Below are 22,169 nucleotides of genomic sequence, written 5' to 3'. Positions count from 1 at the left end.
CGCAGCACACGTGGGATGTGTGTGGGGTAGGGCCCCCCGGTGGAGATATGGTTCAACTGGGCCACTACTAAAGCCTCTTTGACTCTGCTCAGAGATATTCAGGTCCCCCAGGTCCCACCGTCCCAGATTGAGTGCCTCTGGTTGCTCCAATCCAGGTTTGTATGGGGTTGCGTGGTTCAGGTCGTGCGTCCAGATCCGCATCCGGAGAGGGAAGGATCCCAGCGCCCTGGTACTATGTTCTCGCCTGGCCCTCTATACTGCGGTCCCCAGAGGACCTCCCCGCACCACCGCCTCACTGCGAATCAAACGGCCTCACCTCTGTGTTCGGCACTGCCGGCATCTGTCTCCACCACTCCTGGAGTCCGGCGTTGGCACTCAGCCCGCAGGCCTGCCAGAGTTGCAACAAGTAGACACCGGATCAGACTCAGGGCAGTGGGCACATCGCTCCTCCGTAATGTCTGTGTGGATCGGGTGACACTCCACGTCAAGCGCAGCAGTGCGCCAGGCTCTCCGCAGCGTCTGCCCAGCGCGGCCTCTGTAGCGTTCCCTTCACCTCGTCCCTTCGCAGGCTCCTAGTTCCTGATCGCCTGCAGATTGGAGCTCGCCGCGCGGCCAGTGACAAAACCCCCCTCCCCATTCCAGTGTGGACCCAGGTCTCAGGGCGACGAGGGGGAAGGCCACACCACTTTCCTGCCAGCCCTGGTACAGTCGAGCCGGGAGCTCTAAGCCCTTGGTGTGCACACCACCTAGGTGGGCGCTTAGGGGAGAATGTATGGCTGATTCAGCAGGATGAAATGCAGGATATTGATCAAGACCTCCGGAGCCCGTCTACAGCATGTCATCCATTTTGGACCGCTTGGCCACTCCCTCTGACTAACTGAAGTTTGAAACAAGAGAAACATGGGCAGAAAACCCAAAATGGATATACTAACACACTTCTTTGAAGCCCCTTTGTAATGCCTGCTTATCTAAAACTAGGGAGTAGATGAAATATGTAGTTTGTGAGCTTATTTTTGCTATTAATTATCTTCTAATTCTATCACTTTTTATGTCCTATAATACAATTCCAGCAGGGGTGAATCAGTGTTAACTTATTTGAAATGTTTCCTTTATTTTGACTTTTTACACCATACAAACATAAACGGAGTAGTTACAGAAGGTTTTTGTAATATATAGCAAACTAATTATTTTCAACATTCAGTATATCACAAAACGTTAACTACAACAGATGCATTTCAACTCCGATTAACCCTTTGACTACTGTTGTGTCTACACGTATTTCAGAGCACCTTATCGAATGTTTGCTTAGATCTTGTACAAATATTGGAGAGTCAATTACTTGACATTTGTACGTTGTGTCCATGAGCTTCTTATCTATACGCCATGCAATGTAAAGCCATGCCTTTTATATGGCATGTTAAGGACATTAGTCTGTTTAATAACAGACCAAATGGCAAGTAAATCTAATGGTTAAAAGAAATCTAATATTCCTTTTTTTTTCTAATGTCAAAACTTACTAGATCTCTCTTTTTTAAATTCTAGTGTGTGCTCTCTTACTGATATGGTACGAATCATGGAGCCTATTGAGCTTGTTCAAAGAACAGCATACTAACAAAATATGCTTATCGGTTTTAAACCTCTTTGGCTATCTTGCCAATACTCCTATCTTACGAGAGCAATTTAATAAAAAATATACAATCACTAAGGCAAAAACATACTCTTTCAACCAAAATCTCAGTAAAGATTGCTCTGGTACTTATTTATTAAACATTTTTTATATAGGGTATACAAGCCACAAGAGCATTAGTATTTTTCAAAGGAAAAGAGAGTACGTAGTATAAAATGATACCAGTGTGTAGTATCCTGTACATTTCACTGTGCTATGTATCTCTTTAATTCATTAGTGTTTTGTCATTCTAGAATGTTATGGTTACTTAGCAACTTGTAGAATTGCTACTGTGTTTGTTGGAGCTGTTGATGGAGCCGGTGCTGTCCGACTCCACTGACCATGTAGCCATTAATAAAGTATAGTTATAATTGCTTATCTGCCTGGCTACTACACAATGATACAGGTAAACCAGGTAAGATCAAACCAAAACGTGGAATAATTAAAACTGGTAAGTTATATTCAAATAATGTTCTGTGTAGTGCATGACACCGTTTAATACAGTGAGACATAACAGTCTAGTACCATGCATCTCCTAAGTTCAAACAAAATTCACATGCTTGACTGAGTCAGAGTCTGTAATTGTTGGAGTCTGAGGTGAATAAGGTGCTTAAGTTCTCGCTTGAAGGTGCATAAAAAGCCAGTAGTCTCAATGAAGGGTGGGTTGCATGCTATACTCCAGCAGCTCGTCCAGAAAAAGACTTATTAAGAATGTGTTGAAAATGATGATTTCAAGAAGAAGAGTATTTTAGCTTCTTAGATGACTGGAGTCCACAAATATCTTCCACTAAGTTGTCAGTTAAGGAGAGGTAGAGATGGTGACCTAGGAATGCAAATTGTTTTGCAATTGACAGAGAGCAAACATAGTAAACACAGTGCAAAAATGATGTGATTAGAGAGGGCCTTCCCCAAGATCAAGCATGCAGAGAAGTTTGAGGAGAGGCAGGGTTTTGTGGAATACCTGTACGACAGCATTGCCATAGTCAGGTTGCTGTGGTTCCAACGCTTGGGTTCTCCCTTGTCTTTTCTCAGAGATGGGGTTTTTAATTTTGCAATCATTTTTCACAGATGATTTGTACTGCTGGCCCTGGTGTTAATGTATTTCTGGAGATCTTGAGTAAATGCAGTGATTTGCCGTTCTCCTTAAAAGCTTCATTTCTAGAGTGCTGAGATAAGCAAATAATTTCTGGAGTAGAGTGAAGGAGGCAGGTCGCTAAATAAGGAGGAGTTCACTTTTGCAGACATAGAAATTGTAATGGTGACAATCATCCATACTTAAATGTTCTTAAGACTTGAAGCTACCAGAGTGATGTCTTCCAGGAAGAGTTGCTAATTTTATTAACTTGAGAGCAGTTTGTTAGATATGAACAAATTGAGAAGGTTGAATTTAAAGCCCATGTGTTCATTTTGTGTTTAGATGAATGTGTCATGAACAATAGTGGGTAATGTGTTTTTCTTTGGCTGGGTTGGTTGCTAATAGAAGCGACTTTGGAACGTTTGATTTTGGAGATAGTGCGGAGAAATGCTTCAAAAGCTCTGACCCTTAGTGGCAAAAAATGGCTGGATTCTCTTTTTTTTTCTAACTGAGCAATTTAAATGAAGGTGTGGGATTGGAGGCAGATTTTTTTAAGGGGTTCTTTGATCTCTTTTTGGCTGATTTGATTTGTGATTAGTTGAATGAGGATTTATATTTAAGGTTTTTTTGTGTGATCTTCTAGTCTGGTGTAAGCTATTCAGGTTGGGCTAGTAAAGATTGATATATTGATATAGTATTTTAGTAACAACATCACAATTTTCTAAAATGTTTTGGGCCCGAGTGGTCCTTCTAGGTCACCTACAATGCTAGGGGGCCAGGCGTTACCTTCCCCCCCGCTTATACCACTTTGTTTTTGTTTTTATTGATATATATTTTTTAAAGTTATGTAATATATATATATTTTTTTTTTTACATTTTCAGGACACGGACCGTTCTCAGAGTCCTGTAATAGCGACTGCAACTGTTTTTTAAATCTTTGTTGTGGCCAGCCATCCGGCAACATTTTTCTCTGGGTGGTGGCCATCCAGTCAGATTGTTCAGCAGCATGAAATTGTTACCAGTCCCAACGTACCGAAAAAAATAAATATTTTTTTTATTTATGGTTCTGTGGTAACACAGTCAATATACCCAACCCGTCTGGATACCTAGGAGAGCCTACAATTGAAAGCCTTAATTCAAGGTCAACATTTTAATATGGGGTTTTAGGAACATAAAGTAGATTTCTTAAGTAGCATGCACTCTAACATTGCTAAATCTTCTCAACCCAGTACAAATAAAATCCATATTTGGCATCTTTACACTCTCACTCTGCATTATTCCCCACACCCCGTTCAAAAAAAAAAGTCATTCCTGTTGACCTGCCGCCTTCGCCATACGCACTCTGTAACACCCAGCCCATTCCCCAATAGTAAACAAAATCCCTTCATGTTGTTCTGCCATGCTCCCAATGGTTCTTGTTTTTATTCCCTCCCATTCCTTGCAGAGCCCACTCTCTGCTTTCAATGGAATAAAAGTCAGTGCAGCACTGACAGCAGCTTTTTAAGTGCAGCTCATTGTCATGGCATGCTTTTGCCTGTCCTCCCATCTCTGCAGAGACTCCTGGTTTATTTATTTATTTATAAAGTTGTATATAGCGCAAACTTGATCCCGAAGGATATCAGAGCGCTTTACAATTTGAGACAAAGGTAACAATTCAGAACATAAAGTCTTATTTATGTATTTATTTAATTTATACACTCACATTCACTCCCTATCTGCAGCATGCTCCGCTCGGTCTCTCTATATGTACACAAACACACACCCCTAACCCCGCCCCCCACCCTACCCCCAGCTGATCCACTCATCCTTGACAACCAGCACAACCTGCTATTGTACACCTGATGGAAGGACTGCTGCACCAGTGCTCTCCAGTAATGACCTGTACTGCAGGCAGTAATCTGGAGTGTCCCAGTGTTGCTGATAATGCAATTGGTCTACACACACACGTTACCACTGCTATCCACATGTCCGTGACTCACAAGGAGCTTTGCCAACAGCCTCCTCATATGCATCTCCCTATACTATTCTATTCCTGATTGACAAACCTAGAGTTGGTTGAGGTATTGCCACCTGTGGGTCTGTGGAGACCCTAGAAAGGCTTTGAGAATGTGGGTGAAAGTGTCAACCATCATTTCTCTGTTTGACTGGGTCTGATGAACTGGGTGTGGTGGGACAACATATGGGAAGCAAGTGCTTTCCCTTACAATGTAGAGACTGTGGAAAATTAAAATTATTTCCCACTGTTGCTTCATCATAGCAGTGAGCATTCAGATTTAGACTCTGGTGTTAACACTGATGGCTCATTGAGAGGGCCATGAATGTTATCATTTCAGCACCTACATCCCTCCACACAAGCCTCTTTTAAAAACTGTCAAATAGCAGAGCAACTTTGTACATAGACCTCCCATTGCATTGCCTTGTTCCGTCATAGACTTCTTAAAAATAGTTCGAGACTAAAAGAAAAGTCCCAGTGTGTTTGCGTCACTTTGATTTTGTGGTGACTCGCCAAGTACTTTGTTTGTGTACCCATTGTTTATCTGATATTTTGATGCTGATCTACTAATAACCTCTTTTTTTTTTTTACTAAAATCTTTTGTTCCAAGCAGCTTCATTGGGATCAAATGAATAGCCCAAACACTGAATTCTGAAATGGGATCAAGGATACAAATTTATCTGAGCATCATTGTCTAACTGTATGAAATTAGCATATGAAGAAGTGAAACAGTCCTGCTATGTTCTAGTACCTTTGAACCCATTTATGTTTCCAGCTTTTAGCTGCTGTTCACTCTGAATTCGCAACTGTTATCTCTTGTTAGATTTCTATACTCTGACGAGGTTCAGATTGGACCGGAAACTGTTATGACAACACTGTACACTGCAAAAAAGTATGCTGTTCCAGCCCTTGAAGCACACTGTGTGGATTTCCTTAAAAAGAATCTTCGAGCAGACAACGCTTTCATGCTCCTTACTCAGGTATGTTGACGTCCTCTTACTTCTACTCCACTCCTCTATTTTTAGGTCGAGGACCGTCGCACTGCGTAGCAGTGGGCGGAGCCGAAGATTTTATGTTTCTTCGAGGGGGCTTGGAACCTGCCCCTCTTCTCCATTGGCTGGCCTAGTAAATGCTGGCCAGCCGTTGGAGGAGAGGGGCGTCACTCTGTTCAAGCCCCCGTCTTTTTCGGATCCGGGCGTGTTTTTTGCGTTCTTTCTATCTGTGATTCAGCAAAAAACGCCCCCGATTCTGAAAATTTCTGAGCTTTGCCGCCGCCTTTTTTGTTGTTGTTGTTGTTGCTGCTCTCTTATTAGCTCTGCGGCAACGGGCTCCCTGGGAGCGCTTATGACGCGTTTGTTCTTCCTCAATGTTCATGCCGCTCCCGGTGATCCGCAGCTGTGTTGGTGAGAGCTGTTGCGCGACCCTGTTGAAACTTGAAACCCAACCCGGGATTCACTCCGATCTCCCCCCCCCTGTACGCGTTTGTCCTTCGCCGACTACCGCTATAGCCTCCAGCCACGCCGTCTACCCTACAAACTCACGAACCCTTAAGAACGACTCCCTCTGTACCTTGTACCTTTTATGTAGCTCAAGTAATCCAAAGTCCTTATGTAATGCAACTGGTTCTTATGTAAAGCGCTTTGACACCTTCTGGTAATATTCGCGTTATATAAAATCTCAAATAAATAAATGAACGCCCATCTCAAACCGCCTAGTTCCTGATTCCAGCCATCGTTTTCACGAATTAGCATAAACCCTGTGTTCAGCCTATCGTTATTCACGCAATGACAGGGTACCGTCCCCATACATTCCTGGGCGCAAGATAGTTCCTCAATTACTACTTAAAGGAAATTGCAGCCTTTCAAATAAACGCAAGCAGCTGCGAGGAAATCTTATCAGTTTTATGACATAATGTGTACCAGTGTACAGACTAGGTGGCTGCACTACAGGAAAGCCAGTCCCTGTCTGCTGTATGCAGACCTAACAAAGCACCCACTCTCCTCTATTGAGACGTCTGGTTCTCCCCACCCCGGGACACAACCTGCCCGTCCCGAGGCTACAAGTTCAAGTTCAAGTTCGGGCATTTATATAGCGCACTACTCACCCAGAGGGTTTCAAGGCGCTTGAGAAGGGGTTCATTATTTTTCGAATAGCCAGGTTTTAAGTTCTTTTCTGAAGGAGATGTGGTTTTGAGTAAGGCGGAGGCGAGTGGGGAGTGAGTTCCAGGTCTTGGCCGCCAGGAAGGAGAAGGATCTTCCTCCCATGGTGGATTTTCGGATGCGCGTGACTGCGGCGAGGGCTTGATTGGACGATCTTAGCTGGCGGGTGGGTTTGTAGAAGGACAGTCGAGTGTTGAGGCATTAGGGTCCTAGATTATAGAGGGCCTTGTGTGCGTGGGTGAGGAGACGGAATGTAATTCTTTTGTTGACGGGAAGCCAGTGGAGGTCTTTTAGGTGTCCGGTGATGTGATCTTGGCGGGGGATGTCCAATATGAGTCTTGCTGATGCGGTTTGGATGCGTTGGAGTTTTTTCTGTAATTTTGCTGTGATTCCGGCGTATAGTGTGTTACCATAATCCAGTTGACATGTGACCAGTACGTGGGTGACAGTCTTTCTTGTCTCGAGGGGGATCCAGCGGAAGATCTTTTTGAGAGTACGAAGTACGTTGAAGCAGGAGGATGAGACTGCGTTGACTTGTCTGGACATCGAGAGAGGAGTCTAGGATGAATCCAAGGTTACGTGCATGGTCTGTGGGTGCTGTGCCCAAAGCGGAAGGCCACCAGGAGTCGTCCCAGGCAGAGGGGGAAGATCCTAGGATGAGCACCTCCGTTTTGTCTGAGTTGAGTTTTAGGCGGCTGTGTTTCATCCATTCGGCTACTTCTTTCATGCCTTCGTGAAGATTGGTTTTGGCGGTGTTGGGGTCATTGGTGAGGGAAAGGATTAATTGTGTGTCGTCGGTGTAAGAGATGATGTTGAGGTTGTGTTGGCGCGCGATGGATGCGAGTGGGCTCATGTAGACGTTGAAGAGGGTGGGACTGAGTGATGATCCTTGTGGTACTCCACAGATGACTTCAGTGGCCTTTGAGTTGAATGGGGAAGTCGGACTCTCTGAGTTCTCCCAGCTAGGAACGAGGTGATCCAGTCCAAGGCTTTTCCTTGTATGCCGATGTTGCTGAGGCGTTGTATAAGGGTGCTGTGGCAGACTGTGTCGAAAGCGGCGGAGAGGTCGAGTAGAATGAGGGCCACTGTTTCTCTGTTGTCCAGTAGTGTTCTGATGTCGTCTGTTGCTGCAATGAGGGCGGTTTCGGTGCTGTGTTTGGATCGAAATCCGGACTGAGAGGGGTCGAGGGAGTTGTTGGAGTCAAGGAAGGCGGCGAGCTGGCTGTTGACTGCTTTCTCAATGACTTTGGCTGGGAATGGGAGGAGGGATATGGGTCGGTAGTTTTTAAGTTCAGAGGGGTCTGCTGTGGGTTTCTTCAAAAGGGCGCTGAGTTTGGCGTGTTTCCAGCTTTCTGGGAAGGTGGCAGAGTTGAACGAGCAGTTGATGACATCACGGAGATGGGGTGCGATGATGGAGTCAGCTTTGTTGAAGATGTGGTGGGGGCAGGGGTCGGTTGGCGAGCCAGAGTGGATTGAGTTCATTAGGCGGATGGTGTCTTCAGTGGTGATTGGGTTCCAGGCGCTAAGGTTGTTAGTTGGTGGAGTAGGATCTGAGGACTGTGGGGAGGGTTGGTCGCTGGGAGTATTCTCGAAGTTGTTGTGGATGTCGGCAATTTTGTTGTAGAAGAAGGAGGATAACGCATCGCAGAGGTCTTGGGAGGGGGTGATGTCGTTAGAAGCTGCGGTGGGGTTGGTGAATTCTTTGACGATGTTGAAAAGTTCCTTGCTGTTGTGAGTGTTGTTGTCGAGACAATCCTTGAGTGCTGATTTCTTGGCGGATCAAATCAGTTGGTGGTGTTTGCGGGTGGCTGCCTTAAGGGTGGCCATGTTGTCGGTGGTTGGGTTTTTTTCTCCATCTGTTCTCCAGGGTGCGGCATAGCTTCTTGGATTTTTTAAGGTCATCATTGAACCAGGGAGCCTTTTTGCTGGCTGATTTGATCTGGTGCTTTTTCAGTGGTGCTAATTCGTCAGCACTGTGGGTGATCCATTGCTTGAGATTGGTGGCCGCTTGGTTTGGGTCCAGTGAGAGGGAGGGAGGGAGGGTTTTGCTTGAGTGATGTGAGGAGTTGGTCGTAGGTGATTTTGTTCCAGTTTCTCCGAGTAATAGGTTGTGGGCGGTTGTGGGTCAGGGTGGTTTTGTACCTGAAGTGAACACAGCTGTGGTCCGTCCAGTGGAGAGCTGTGGTGCGGTCGAAGGAGATGTGCTTGCTGGAGGTGAAGATAGGGTCGAGCGTGTGTCTGGCTACATGGGTGGGGGTGTCAACAAGTTGTTTGAGTCCGAGGTTGGCCAGGTTGTCCAGAAGGGTGGAGGTGTTGCTGTTGTGTTTGTTTTCAAGGTGGTAGTTGAGGTCTCCTAATAGAATGTAGTTCTCGGAGACGAGGGCATGTGGGCTGATGAAGTCCGTGATGTCATGGCTGAATTGAGTGCGGGTACCTGGAGGCCTGTAGATGAGGGTGCCTCTAAGTGTGGTCCTAGGAGATGTTCGGCGGTTGCAAGATTATCGTCAGAGCTGGTCGTGATTTTGATGGTGTTCCTATGGATGATGGCGATGCCTCCTCCTGTTGATTGGTGCAGTCTTTTCGGATAATCTTGTAAGCGTCCGGTATGGCTATGGCGATGTCGGGTGCTGATGATGTGTTCATCCATGTTTCTGTAAGGAAGGCGATGTCCGGTGACGCAGTGTTGAGTAGGTCCCAGAGTTCAGTTGCGTGTCTGTGGACCGAGTGGGTGTTAAGCAGGATGCACTTCAGGCGGTTGGAGTCGGAGCTGTGAATGGATGAAGTGGAGTTGGTGAGGGTCCTGAAGCAGTTGAACTTGCAGGAGAGGCAGGCGAATGGGCCGTGGGTACGTCCTGGGGTGGCATCGCAGCATTGTGGTGTGCGTCCGGGGTTGAGGGCAAGGAGAGTTGCGGCATCATATGTGACTCTAGTGGATTGGGTGCGGCGGGGACCAGGGGGACAGGCGCTGGGCGCGGTCCAGGCGTGGACGGGCGTAGGCGGGCTTACCTTTGGCGCATGGGGCGCGACCGCTGCGCGTAGACGCCTCTGTCATAAATGGGTGGTGAGGGGGGCGGGGCGAGGGAGGAGCAGCTGGGAGGCGGGTGCGTGGTGGAGGGGGCGGGCTCCGGGCACAACAACAAAAATAATGGCGGCTGAAACGGAAGCGCCGACCGGTTTGGGGGAAATTGATTAAATATTTACGCGGTGGTCAGCGAGGCGGCTGAGGAGAGAGCACACAAGCAATGGGTCACAGCAGCAGATAAACAAGCGATCCGGCAATGCGAGCAAGCACAGGCACTCGAAATCAATGCAAACAATACAGGCACTGTGAAATAATAATATAATGCAGGCACGGGCACTCGAAATCAATGCAAACAATACAGACACTTAGAAATAATAATAAATGCAGGCACGGTCAAGCGCTATGAATATCAGCAGAGCTAACGATACCCAGGTGGAATAGGCAGGAGAGAGCAAAGGCAGAAGGGAGCGACCGCTTCTGACGAAGCAACAACCCTCCTTTATTGCTACATCAGGTTCTCCCGACCCCGGGACACAACCTGCCTGTCCGAGGCTTCACTCCAGCCAGCCCCGTCCCTGCATTGCCCTGCTAGTTTAATCCAAAGCACCGCTCCCTAATTTAATCTCTTCGAGCCCCTGTAACCCTGGCGCTGACAACAAAACGTAAAGTGCAGATGGCCACTCATTAACCATTCATAAAGAAAATCGTCACGAAACCGCTGCAAAGGGAAACGTGCCGCCCCACTCCCAGCGATCGCTGTCTCAGTCAACCAGAACCGACAACGCTGCGTCCACTCCAGAATGCTCAGGCGTTCTTCATAGCCTCAGTGCACACACAACTCGCCGCCTGCAACATTACACAAAAGGAATCTATTTCCGAAAATTCGCCGTGCAAACTACCCAATATGTACCACGAGAATCAGTGCACACCCTAATTCTACTAACATAACATTGCGTGCATGCGAACATCCTATAACTGATTCGCAGTCCACCGTCCACTACGGCGTCTGTGCCACTCCCTGCGACATAGGCCTACACAACAATACCAACACCTGATATTTACATCCGTATTATCACCATTGAGGCCAGCATCTCACCACCCAAGTCCGTAAAATGCACAACCACACTCTGTTGGTATCAGTGCACCCGCTCATTCAGCCCAAATTAACAAAAGAGACGCTGAATATCCATGCTTATTCTACACAACAGATGTATTGCCACCTGGGCACCACTTAAGGTTACCAGCAGCGCTGTTAAGTCAGACCTAAACATGATTTGTTGCATAACAATACCTTCAGGCTGGGAGAGAGTGGCTGCACGGCGCAGCAATCTCCAGGTTATGTAATTCCTTTTTAATTCTCAGCGATGTCTTCTTCGTCTAATAGATCTGCCCCCTGGCTGTGCTTGCTCCCCTGCCCCCTGGCTGTGCTTGCTCCCCTGCCTGTGCTTGCTCCCCTGCCCCCTGGTTCTCCTGCCCCCTCGCTGTGCTTGTTCTCCTGCCCCCTCGCTGTGCTTGTTCTCCTGCCCCCTCGCTGTGCTTGCTCTCCGGTGTGTGAGTGGCTCTGGGTGTGTGAGTGGCTCTGGGTGTGTGTGTGGCTCTGGGTATGTGTGTGGCTCTGGGTGTGTGTGTGTGTGTGACTCTGGGTGTGTGTGTGTGTGGCTCTGGGTGTGTGTGTGTGTGTGGCTCTGGGTGTGTGTGTGTGTGGCTCTGAGTGTGTGGTTGTGTGGCTGTGAGTGTGTGGCTGTGAGTGTGTGTGTGGCGGCTCTGTCTGTGTGTGTGGCGGCTCTGTCTGTGTGTGTGGCGGCTCTGTCTGTGTGTGTGTGTGGCGGCTCTGTCTGTGTGTGTGTGGCGGCTCTGTCTGTGTGTGTGTGGCGGCTCTGTCTGTGTGTGTGTGGCGGCTCTGTCTGTGTGTGTGTGGCGGCTCTGTCTGTGTGTGTGGGGCGGCTCTGTCTGTGTGTGGGGCGGCTCTGTGTGTGTGGGGCGGCTCTGTCTGTGTGTGGGGCGGCTCTGTCTGTGTGTGGGGGGCTCTGTGGCTATGTGTGTGTGTGTGGCTAGCTTTTTTTTGTAGGTGGCTCTATGTGTGGGTAGCTCTCTGTGTGAGGGTGGCTCTGTGAATGACTGTGTGGGTGGCTCTGTATGTGTGTGGCTCTGTGGGTGTGTGTGTGTGGCTCTGTGTGGGTGTAAATGCAATAGGTCATGCATTTGCGAGCGATTAAGCTATTGGCATTGTAAATGGCAATGCCATTTATTTAACGATTAAGCTATTGGCAATGTAAATGACAATGCCATTTATTTATGATTTTTTTTAAAAAAAAGTCATGAGCAATGCCAATACCTCTACCTTTAATAATGCCGAGACCATTTCATTGTAAATACTTGTTTTTTTCTAGTCTCCCATGTAGAACATCCGTGGAAGTAGTTTACATGGAAGGGTTGCTGGTGTACACCGTCTCTACCAAAAGAAAATGCAATGGAAAAGTAACTCACTTTGTGTCAAAAGCTGTAGGGATGTGCTGATACTTATTAGTGTTTAAGCAGTACTTGTTTAACTCTTCAGTTTCACCCAGTTTCAATATCCTAAACACACTGCCGGTGCCAACCCGTAGTTCCAACCACTCCACAATGCAAATATTCTGTCTTTGAGTTGCAAGGAGATTATCACCCATGCATGCAGCATAATGCACATACTTTGTAGCCTTAGGCAGTCTGTGTATACTGAGCAGTAGTAAATTGTTGTGTAGTTTACTACTGTTTCAGGGCCACCACTACTGGTGTAGAGGGGGCCTTTGAGGGCAGATGATTTAAATTTGGAGGTATTTGAGGTTTCAAAATTCTGCTGCTTCCTCACATAGTAGCTACATCACACTGAAGTTTTTCTAATGTCCCGACAGAGCTTTCGCCTCTAAGGAGAGCACATATCTATTTTCAGATTGACAAAGCATAGCTTTTAAAATATGATCTACACAAATAACCAGGAGGCTAGCGGTGAGACTATCACAAGCACTTCTCTTGTGTTTGTGGTGGAGACTACATTTTAGCTTGAAATGCATCTTTGTGTCAAATTGCTGCCAGGACGCATTTAGTTCTAAAATACAGCATTAAAATTTTTTGCAATACTTTTGCGCAATCTTCTTAAAATGTCACTTAATTCTGTGAAACCTAACTGTGTGAATTTTTCATCCTGCCAATGCATACCTCTACACCCACACACATCCCTAACCTCACACTCCTGGTACCCACAAACACTTCTCTGCACACCCCACACACACTCCTACATCGGTTCACCTACTACCTTACTCCCACACAGTGCCTACACATACACCAATTCTTACACCTCTATATATCCCCCCCCCAACCTTCACACAGCCTAATCACACATCTATATCCTAGTCAGGTGCATTAACAGGAGTTATGATTCTCAAGACTTTTACTTGAAGCAAGACATATGTTAAGCTCTACATCTCTAGTTATTTTCGTGGAGCAGTGAAAGATCAATCATCATAATCCTATTAATCTATTAATCTTGATTTCGGTCCGCGGACCATAAAAACAGATTTAAGATACTAAAAACCCAATAAGATTATATAAAGTTGATACTATACATGTATAAAAAAATCCATCGACATTCAGTTAATTTTTCACCTCCTTGGAAAACCTTACGCGCCTGCCACAAAGAGAACAAAAACATGATGCAGCATATACAATTGGCGTCTGGGTGTTCTATTTCAGAAGTTTAAAAGCTTCTTCACAGCGTCTTGTACCTAAATTCTTGCACAGTTGACTCCATCATTTTTTACTTATTTTCTTGTACCCCGGACAAAAGAAAAATACATTTAGTTCAGCTTCCTCTAGGCTAGTGTATGCAGGGCAGCGCAGGGCAGAGCTACCAGCCCATTTGTTGGTGCATGCATGAAGCGGGAGCGTACCATGCCTGCACTGTAAATAGTTTCCTGTCTGATGCCTGTCTAATCTCACCTAGACATGGCTCTAGCTTATAAGTGTCCTTGACTTTTACGAAGTTGTCTGTTAGAGGACCAGTGGCTGAGTTTTTAAAGAGTTGTTAAAGTTTGCTCTCCAGATAGCTGTTAACTAATTGTTTACGCAATATTCCGGAGTAGGCTACCTCCGGGTTACTCCATAGGTTCTCCCTACCTAAGTTGTGAAGACCTGCCTTAATATGTGCGAACCATGCCAGCTTCCCAATGCCAGGAAGCCCCAGAACCTCTTTTGACTCCTTCCTATACTCAGACAATTCAGGTGTTACCCATAATCGCCGCCAGTATGTTTTGGGGGCTACAGCCAATTTCCTCTGCGATTGATCTTACCCCTAGATCCAAGCGCAGTGGAATGAGCGGGGAACTCATTGGAAGGACAAAGAGCTGCCCAAAAAAGTTGTTCTCAATCTTTATAATGGTTTTAGGGAACGATGCACCCAAAGTTCTGCTCCATAATAAGCAGCACCCCTAAGTTGGAGTTTGTAGATCTCTAGAGCAGGGCCTACAGGCTTATGAAAGGAATTTCTATAAAGTTTGGCCAAACCACCTGTGGTCTGAGCAAGCTTGAGACTTGTTTTATCCATTTGTGGCCCCCAATCCATTTTCTTCTGTTAGGGTGAGCTTAATCACATACCGGCTTTTCGACTTAATATGCTGAACACACCATTTTGAACCTGTACCCTTTTGAGCCTGATCAGACTTAATAATAGTCATGATATTGAAGAAGGGAAAGTGGAATCCTATTCATTTGTTCTAGCCCACCTCTTTCCTTTTCTCCGTCATGGCTACGATGCTGTTGTTTGAATCGCAAGTTGCACTGTCTCACACAGACACCTCCTTACCCCATCTATAAACACAGAATGACTGACTGTAAATTCCCTGCTTTGGACAGATAGAGACAACTAATGGCCAAATACTACTGAGCAAAAGTCTTGAGGTTGGAGCCTGCCGTTTAGTCATTAAAATGTCCGATCCCAAACTGGGTGACTGATCAGGGGATTGAAGTAAAAACTTGAGTTAAATTGGATTCCTTAAATTGATTCTATCATTTTGCTAATTTGTTTGTAAACAGGAACCCTGTAAGTGGAGTGTAACCTGCTTGTACAACTTTTCAATTCATGTGTGTAAACAGCCAGTTTTAATGGCTGTTTCAAGCAAAGTATGTTTTTCCCAGTTGTCTTTGTTTTTTCTGCCTAGCTGCCAGCTGTTCTTGCTGTCTAGATAGACTTGACATGAGAAGCAGTTGTGCACTGGTGTCTTGTGCAGGAAAGTGCTTATTTTTGCATGGTTCACCCCGCTTTTTGCCTGTTGTTGATGTTGATGCTCTTTGACTAAGTGTGCCCTGGGTTCCTACCAACCAGGTACCCAGGGCTTATGTTCTTTCCCTAAAACTGTACTGTTGAAACCCCAATTGGCAACTCTCTGGCCACATGTAAGTCCCTGGTAAAAGGTACCATGGGTACCTAGGGCACTGTGACAAAGAAAAGGGAAGGCCTCCAAGGAGTGGAGCACATATTGTGCCACCCTTTGAGGCCCTGTACCTTAACACACACACATACTGCCCTTGCAGTCTGCGTGCTTTGGTGCTGAGTAAAGTGAAGAGTCGACATGGCACACATCCCTGTGTGCCATGCCTACAATCCACTGCCTATGGCATAGGTAAGCCACCCCTCTAGCTGGGTCCACTACTACTGATGAGGGTACACATGCATGAACCTAAGTCCATTCTTAGACATTGTATGTGCAGAAAAGCCATTAAGAGTATATGGTGGGAGTTTGTCATTACGAACTCCACAGCACCATAATGGCTTTACTGCACTCTGAAGTTTGATATCAAACTTCTCCACATATTAAACTCAGACTGTTGCAAGTGTGGGATTTAATGTCAAATGCACTCAGAGGGAATCTTAAAGATGCCCCCTGAAAAACAATCTAACTCTAGTGTCCTGGCTGACTATCTGCTCGCCAGCTGCCTCCCCCAGACATGTTTCTGGACCCCTTGGCCGAGAACCTCCTGCTCGCAGGGTCCTGAAACAAAGTACATCCTGAGCAGAGGTGCCAAGCCTCCTCCCCCGGTATGGGCATGGTCGCCCGCACTCATGAAGATGGGGGTGACACAACCAACCAGAGTGACACTTATGCCCCCTCCCACTGGATGATGGCATAATAAGGGTGTATCCACCTCAAGGAAGGGAACTATTGGTCTCAACCTGTATGTAACTGAAACGCCCCTAAAGTTAGTATTTAGGGGCAACCCCTAACCTTGTCTCCTCATACAAGAAAGAAGGACTGAAGAGCCATGCTGAGGGAAGAAAAGGAGGAAACCAACTGACTTGGCCCCAGCCCTGTCCTGACCTCCTCCAGCAGAATCCCAGTGTGTCCTGCAGCGCCCCAGAACCCAAGGGACCTGCCCGTCCTTCCCTAAAAAGACTGTCACACGTGAACACCGGATTTGCTCACCAACAGACCCTGGCTCAGGCTAAATCAGCAAGTCTGCCCAACTCTTGCACCAGACGCCAACGGCGCAAGTTTGAGTGGCCCAGAACCACAAGGAGGTCTCCCCAGTGATCCTGACCTGGGATCTGGTGATCCCTGGCCTGCCTCAAGCCTCCCAACGACCCCTGCAGCCCCTATCTGGAGGATCCCCGGAGCCGGTAAGGAAAACCAGACGCCAAAAGACACCCCTGCGCCAACGCCCCATGGTCTTGGGTGGCCCAACTGATGGTGTACCGGCATCCCTCAACATCCCAACCTACCTCTCCAACCTGTGGTCACCCCCGTAAGATCTTTGTGCCCGAGCCTGAAATGTTTGTTCTGACCGAAGGTTCCCCATTGAAACCAACACTGCACCGGACGTCAATCCAGCACTCGGCCTCCCCTGTGCAGCTGTGGGTGTACCTTGTGTGCTATCTTGGCTTGAGTTTGCCCCTGAGTTAAACCCTAGGAGCTTTGCTCCCACATCCAAGTGGCGTGCCCATGAGCAGCCACCAACCGGAGGCCCCTATTCCCCATTGGATAACATTGGGCCACAGCACTCTGCACCCGTCCGCCCTAGTACTGCTTCAGGTGTTCTTTGAGTGCATCCTGGACCCTAGGGGAACCCTGGTTCTAACCCCAGAAACCCTACTCCCAAGACTTATTACTCACCTTTAAACCGATAACCGGATTTTCTCCCAAAGTACTGCATTAACTGTTTTTCTGTGAAAAAGGTTCCAAGTGTGAAGTTGAAAATTGTATGAAAATCGAAGAAACTGTTTTTTTAAAAAAATCTGCCTTATCTCTCATCCAGGAAATTTCCCAGTGTGATATCAAGGCATATTACACTAGTGTAGAAAAGGTAATCCTGAAAAGTAATCCAAAAGTAATAACTGTATTTGCAAATGTTTCCAAATCTGTATGAAAGGTCCTTATTCATCCAGCTTGCTTTTTAACAGTCTGTCTTGAAAAGTCCAATCATATTTACCTGTACCAAGTCCTACTTGGTTCTATAAATAAAAATAAAACAAAGAAATATTTTTGATACAAATAATTGATCTGAGTTCAATCTTTGTGTGTGACATTTCTTGCCTGAGCGTGTACAATAAATGCTTAATACTACTCTCTGTAAAGCCTTACTGCTCGCCCACACTACCACAAATTGATAGTAAGGTATTACCTACTTCTACCTCTGCCTACCTTTGGGGGTCCACTGGACTCAGTGCACACTATACCTTACTTTGTTATAGTATATGCAGAGCTAGCTTCCTACACCCCTCATGTGTATAAAACTATCATCCCCGCCCTCTGCTCAGGATGGAAAAGCTCCTGCACGGGACAAACCTAAAATGATATTAACACGTGTCGTCAAAGGCAAATTTAGGTGTTTTGTATAATGACAGGGTTTATGTAAGCATCGCCAAGATGAGCTGATAACACTCTTTGAAGGGAGCACTAGTGAAATATTCACATTACATACCGAACGGGATATGCAGGCAGTAATACAATGTTTTCATACATATTCAAAATAGGCACAGCATGAGAATCAACAGAGCTAATTTCAGGCAGACAGTTGGTAGCAGTTTAACATTCCCATACATACGTAACTGCCTCAAGCAGCAGCATGTAAATTCCGCACACTTCTTCCCTGCATGCCACAGACAGCAGTCATATGGCAGGGGTAGCAGCGCATGCTTTCAAAAAAGAGAATCTGGATTGGCAAGCAGACTTAATGCAAGCACCACATATTCCCTAGCCCTCACCATGTCGGATTCAGTGCAAACCACCAGTGAAAGCTTTGATATGTGTTACCACTCCATGGTACGGCACTATAAGCGAAAAATAACACCCATAATACTGAAACAAATTATGTCTCATTTCCTTTGTAGAGTGATTTTTGGATTAACTAATCGTTCTGCTCACCTGCTGAGTTCACCAACTTCCTCCAGACAACCTGGAACTTGGCAGATCTCTGCCAAACTTCCTCTGAACTCTCCCCCCCGCCCCCCCCCCCCATAGGCCCCAAAATTCTCTAAGACTCTCATTCTTGGTACTGAACAGTTTTGTTTCTTTTTCTCCTAAATTGTACCTGCTTATTTGTTGGTCATAAAAATGATGTTCCTGGGAAGTGCCCAATTCAATATAAAACACAGTTGCCCCCGATAACCCCCCCCCCTCTACTTTTATTATTGATTGTAATCTTTTTGCTTAGTCATCGCACAGCAGTCATGGCTGGTTCCCCTTCTTTAAAATATGTTCATATTTTTTTGATGCCCTTATTTTTTTTAGTCCTTTCCAAAGGTTGTGGGTAGAATTGAATGCCCCTGCATGCGTTTCATTATTTGTTTGTCACTTGATCTTTACTATTTTGAGTGAAATCCTTAAAGCTAGTTTAGTATAAATTTCCCGTCTTATCTGGCAGTACCTACTCTCATTCACATCTGTCCTATTTGAAGTTGGTATATCTGGCTCTTGTACCATCCGTGCCAGTCAAACTGTATTCCAAACTTACTTTAGGGGGGGACTGTCAGCCATCTTAAGCCACTGGTTTCATTTGCTCCTGAACCTTCAGCCATAGGCTTTATCACATCTTGGACAAGCCCAAATGACTATTTCGGTCTCGCAGTTTCCCATTTTCTGTTTGTGTGTCCTTTCACCACCATTGGAATGTGTGAAAGACTATTTTATGGTTAGCAGTAGCTTGATAGCACTTTGGAGCAAAGGTAGCCCTTGCTGGGCTGCTCACAAGCATTATAAAATGGTGTCCACCTCGAAACGGTATTGTAGGTACTGTTATTGTACTGTTATTTCACCATTCCACTATATTTATAAATAGCCATCAAATGGAGTGGCAATAGTGGAGATCGAGTGCTGACAAAAGCATCTGAAAAATGGATGCTCCAGAGAAGAAAGCAACTTTGTTTTTCTGTCACGTTGATTTTTTAGATGTTTTAGTCTGTGTTCACTCCTCATTAACAACCAAGTAGAAGCAAAATCAATAGCATGTCTTACAACTGTCATACCCATTTGCTTTGCCAGTGCTGTTTTCTTTTTAGTACACACAGATTTGATTTTAAGTTTTATAAAGCACAAACAATAACCCTAAGGCTTCTCGGTGGAAATGAACCATGGTAATGGAATAATTTAGGGTTTAGAAAAGAGCCATGTTTTTAGTAGTTTATTGAAGCTCCACACAGAGGGAGCAGATTGTATCTCTAAGGAAAGGCAATTCCAGTTTTTGATCCTACAGCGCATAAAGTTCCTACCACAATCAAATTCCGAGCTGAGCAGTACCTAAGATTTCTGTTAGGGACGTACCATCTGAGTTTTTCTTTGTTCTTGTTCCAGTAGCGTCTTATAAGCAATACAAAGCGTTTTTAACTGAATCCTTAGATGCACAGCTAGCCAATGAAGGCTCACCAAGGCATGTGGGGCAGACCGGGACCTCAGGATTTTCATCAGCAGCCTTGCCGCTGTATTTTATAAAGTCTGCCGCTTTTTCAAGGGAGCTTTAGGTAAATAAACCTATAGTCCATTGCAATAGTCCAATGTGGACACTACAAGGCAAATGACTACTGTTTTCAATAGGTTTGGGGGAAGAAACTGTGCAATTTTTCTGATAGTTCACAGCATAAAAAGGCTCTAGAGGTTACTTACTGCAGGATACCCACGTTTTTCACCTTTTTCTCTGGAACCGGGAGCGAACCCATTTCGTCCGGCCACCATGTGGAATTCCAAAAGCAGGTATTTTTCCCAAATAGGATGACCTCTGTTTTTGCAGAGTTCAGTCTAAGATCGTTTACATCCATCCACGCACCGACCTCCTGCATGCAGTTCTGGAATGACTCATTAATGTCGGGGCACTTCCTAGAAAGGGAGACAACAATTTGTGTGTTATCCGCATACAAAACAATAGACCAAATGATTTTACCAGGACGGCCAGTGGAGTAACATAAATATTAACCAGCACTGGCGTTGCCAATAGGTCTCGCAGTAGGAAAGTTGGAGCTATTGGTTTTGTAAATGACAAAGCCCTTTATGTTTTTAAAATGAAAACAAAAATAAAAGGCATTGTTATTTGCAATTGTAATAGCTCCAACTTTCCTACTGCGAGACCTATTGGCAACGCCAGTGCTTGTTCCTGCATGTTGGCCTTGTTATACCCAGCGCCCAGGAAAGGCGTGGTTGGCACAGGGTTAGAAGCAGATACTGCTGTGCCGATTTAATGTTTAAGGACAGTGCAGTGTAAAGGAACCCTGCACCAGCTGTAGCTGGGTTAGTGTAAATAGACTCTTGAAGGGCCCTCTGGTAGCAGTTGATCGCCATGGAACTCCTTCCTTTCTTGTCATTTTACGGAATTTGCTGCAAAATTGTGTGCCCCTAAAAACAGAGCATCGAGAGGTTAGAATAAAACAGACTTCTTTAAACGCTGGAAACACTGCCTGAGATTAATCTAATACCACATAGTCTTAGAGATGTGCCATTCCTGTAACGTCTTACCCTCGACCTTAATTTATTTGTATATTTATGTTCGAGGCATATGGGCTGCAGATGGTACATTATGAATAGATCGCCATCTGGTGTTGTGCTCGGATGATTGCACTTTGTTTTTCTCTTGGAGAGTCTTTTGTCTCTTGGTGACTCCTCCCTTGGTTGGTAGTGCGCATGGGCATCGGCTCCGTCCTTAGATTGTTTTTTTCCGCCATCGGGTTCGGATGAAGATCGAGACGCTCCAGATCAACTTCACAAGAAAGTGATTTTCGGCGCGTATTCCCTTTCCAATTCGACGGTATTGTTATTCGAACGCGTTCATTTCCATTCCGACGCGTTACAAATTCAAAATAGAAGAGAAAAACTTGGATCTACGTCGAAGAACAGGAGGCCTTTCTCGACGCAGTCAAGCCCGGAGTCCATGGAAAGGACTCCATTCAAAAAATGTCCAACGTGTGGTGCTAAGTTCCCACACAAGGACCTACACGAGGTGTGCAACCTCTGTCTATCGCCTGAACACGAATCCAGGGACTGCGAAGCCTGCGCAGCATTCTCCTCCAAGCTAACGATTAGAAATCGTCGAGCTCGAAGACACGAGGTTTCCAGAATGCAGGCAGAAGCGATCCTGGAGCTGTTCGGAGACGAACAAATCGAGGAAGAAGAGGACCAGTCGGGGTCGGAAGGGGACCAGTCGGAGGTTGAAGAACTCATCGAGCAACAAACCGTGAGTGACGACGTCCCCTTACCGAAAAACCGACCCCGTGCGGTAACGACCCCGCCCTCGGGCCCGGTCAAACCGCTGAAAAAAGTTTCAGACGCCCCGCCCTCGGGCCCGGCAACGAAACCGAAACTGAAACCGAAACACTCGGACTCCCACCATGTCGGATCCGAGAAAAGGGCGACATCGACTTCGGCACCGAGGCTACATACAAAGGAGAGCTCGGGATCGAAACATTCCATGTCGAAACATAAATATGACTTATCGCCCAAGAGACACTCGATACCAAGAAAGTCTGAATCGAGCAAACATTCGGTGTAGAAAACAACAAGATCTGACGATCGAAAACAAAAGCACCTCTCGGAACCAGGACCCTCGGTACCGATTCAGGAGCAACAGACAGATCCCAAACAAAAGATCTTGTTTATTGATCCACAAACTGGGAAGGTGGTCACAAAGAAGAGAAAGAGTGAACAGTCAGAAGATAAACCTCTTCCTTCAAAAAAGAGAACAATGGGGACGAATATAACTCCTCCTGCTTCTCCTCGTCCTAGAGTAACACCCTCTTCTCCTAT

The 22,169-nt window shown here is 45.9% G+C and overlaps 1 protein-coding gene across 1 annotated transcript in view; it reads left to right on the top strand.

Annotated features, from left to right (window-relative positions):
* Positions 1-22,169, top strand: part of BTBD2 (BTB domain containing 2) — a 151,262-nt gene that overhangs the window by 62,914 nt on the left and 66,179 nt on the right. Inside the window, exon 3 of the mRNA XM_086947174.1 lies at positions 5,558-5,714. Coding sequence (XP_086803300.1) covers positions 5,558-5,714 — 157 coding nt within the window. The remainder of the gene's footprint in view (positions 1-5,557; positions 5,715-22,169) is intronic.

This window comes from Lissotriton vulgaris, chromosome 12 (assembly GCF_964263255.1).
Source record: "Lissotriton vulgaris chromosome 12, aLisVul1.2, whole genome shotgun sequence".
In the NCBI taxonomy this organism is placed as follows: Eukaryota; Metazoa; Chordata; class Amphibia; order Caudata; family Salamandridae; genus Lissotriton; species Lissotriton vulgaris.
The sequence above is the reverse complement of the archived record's forward strand: the minus strand, read 5'-3'. Positions and strand labels throughout refer to the sequence as shown.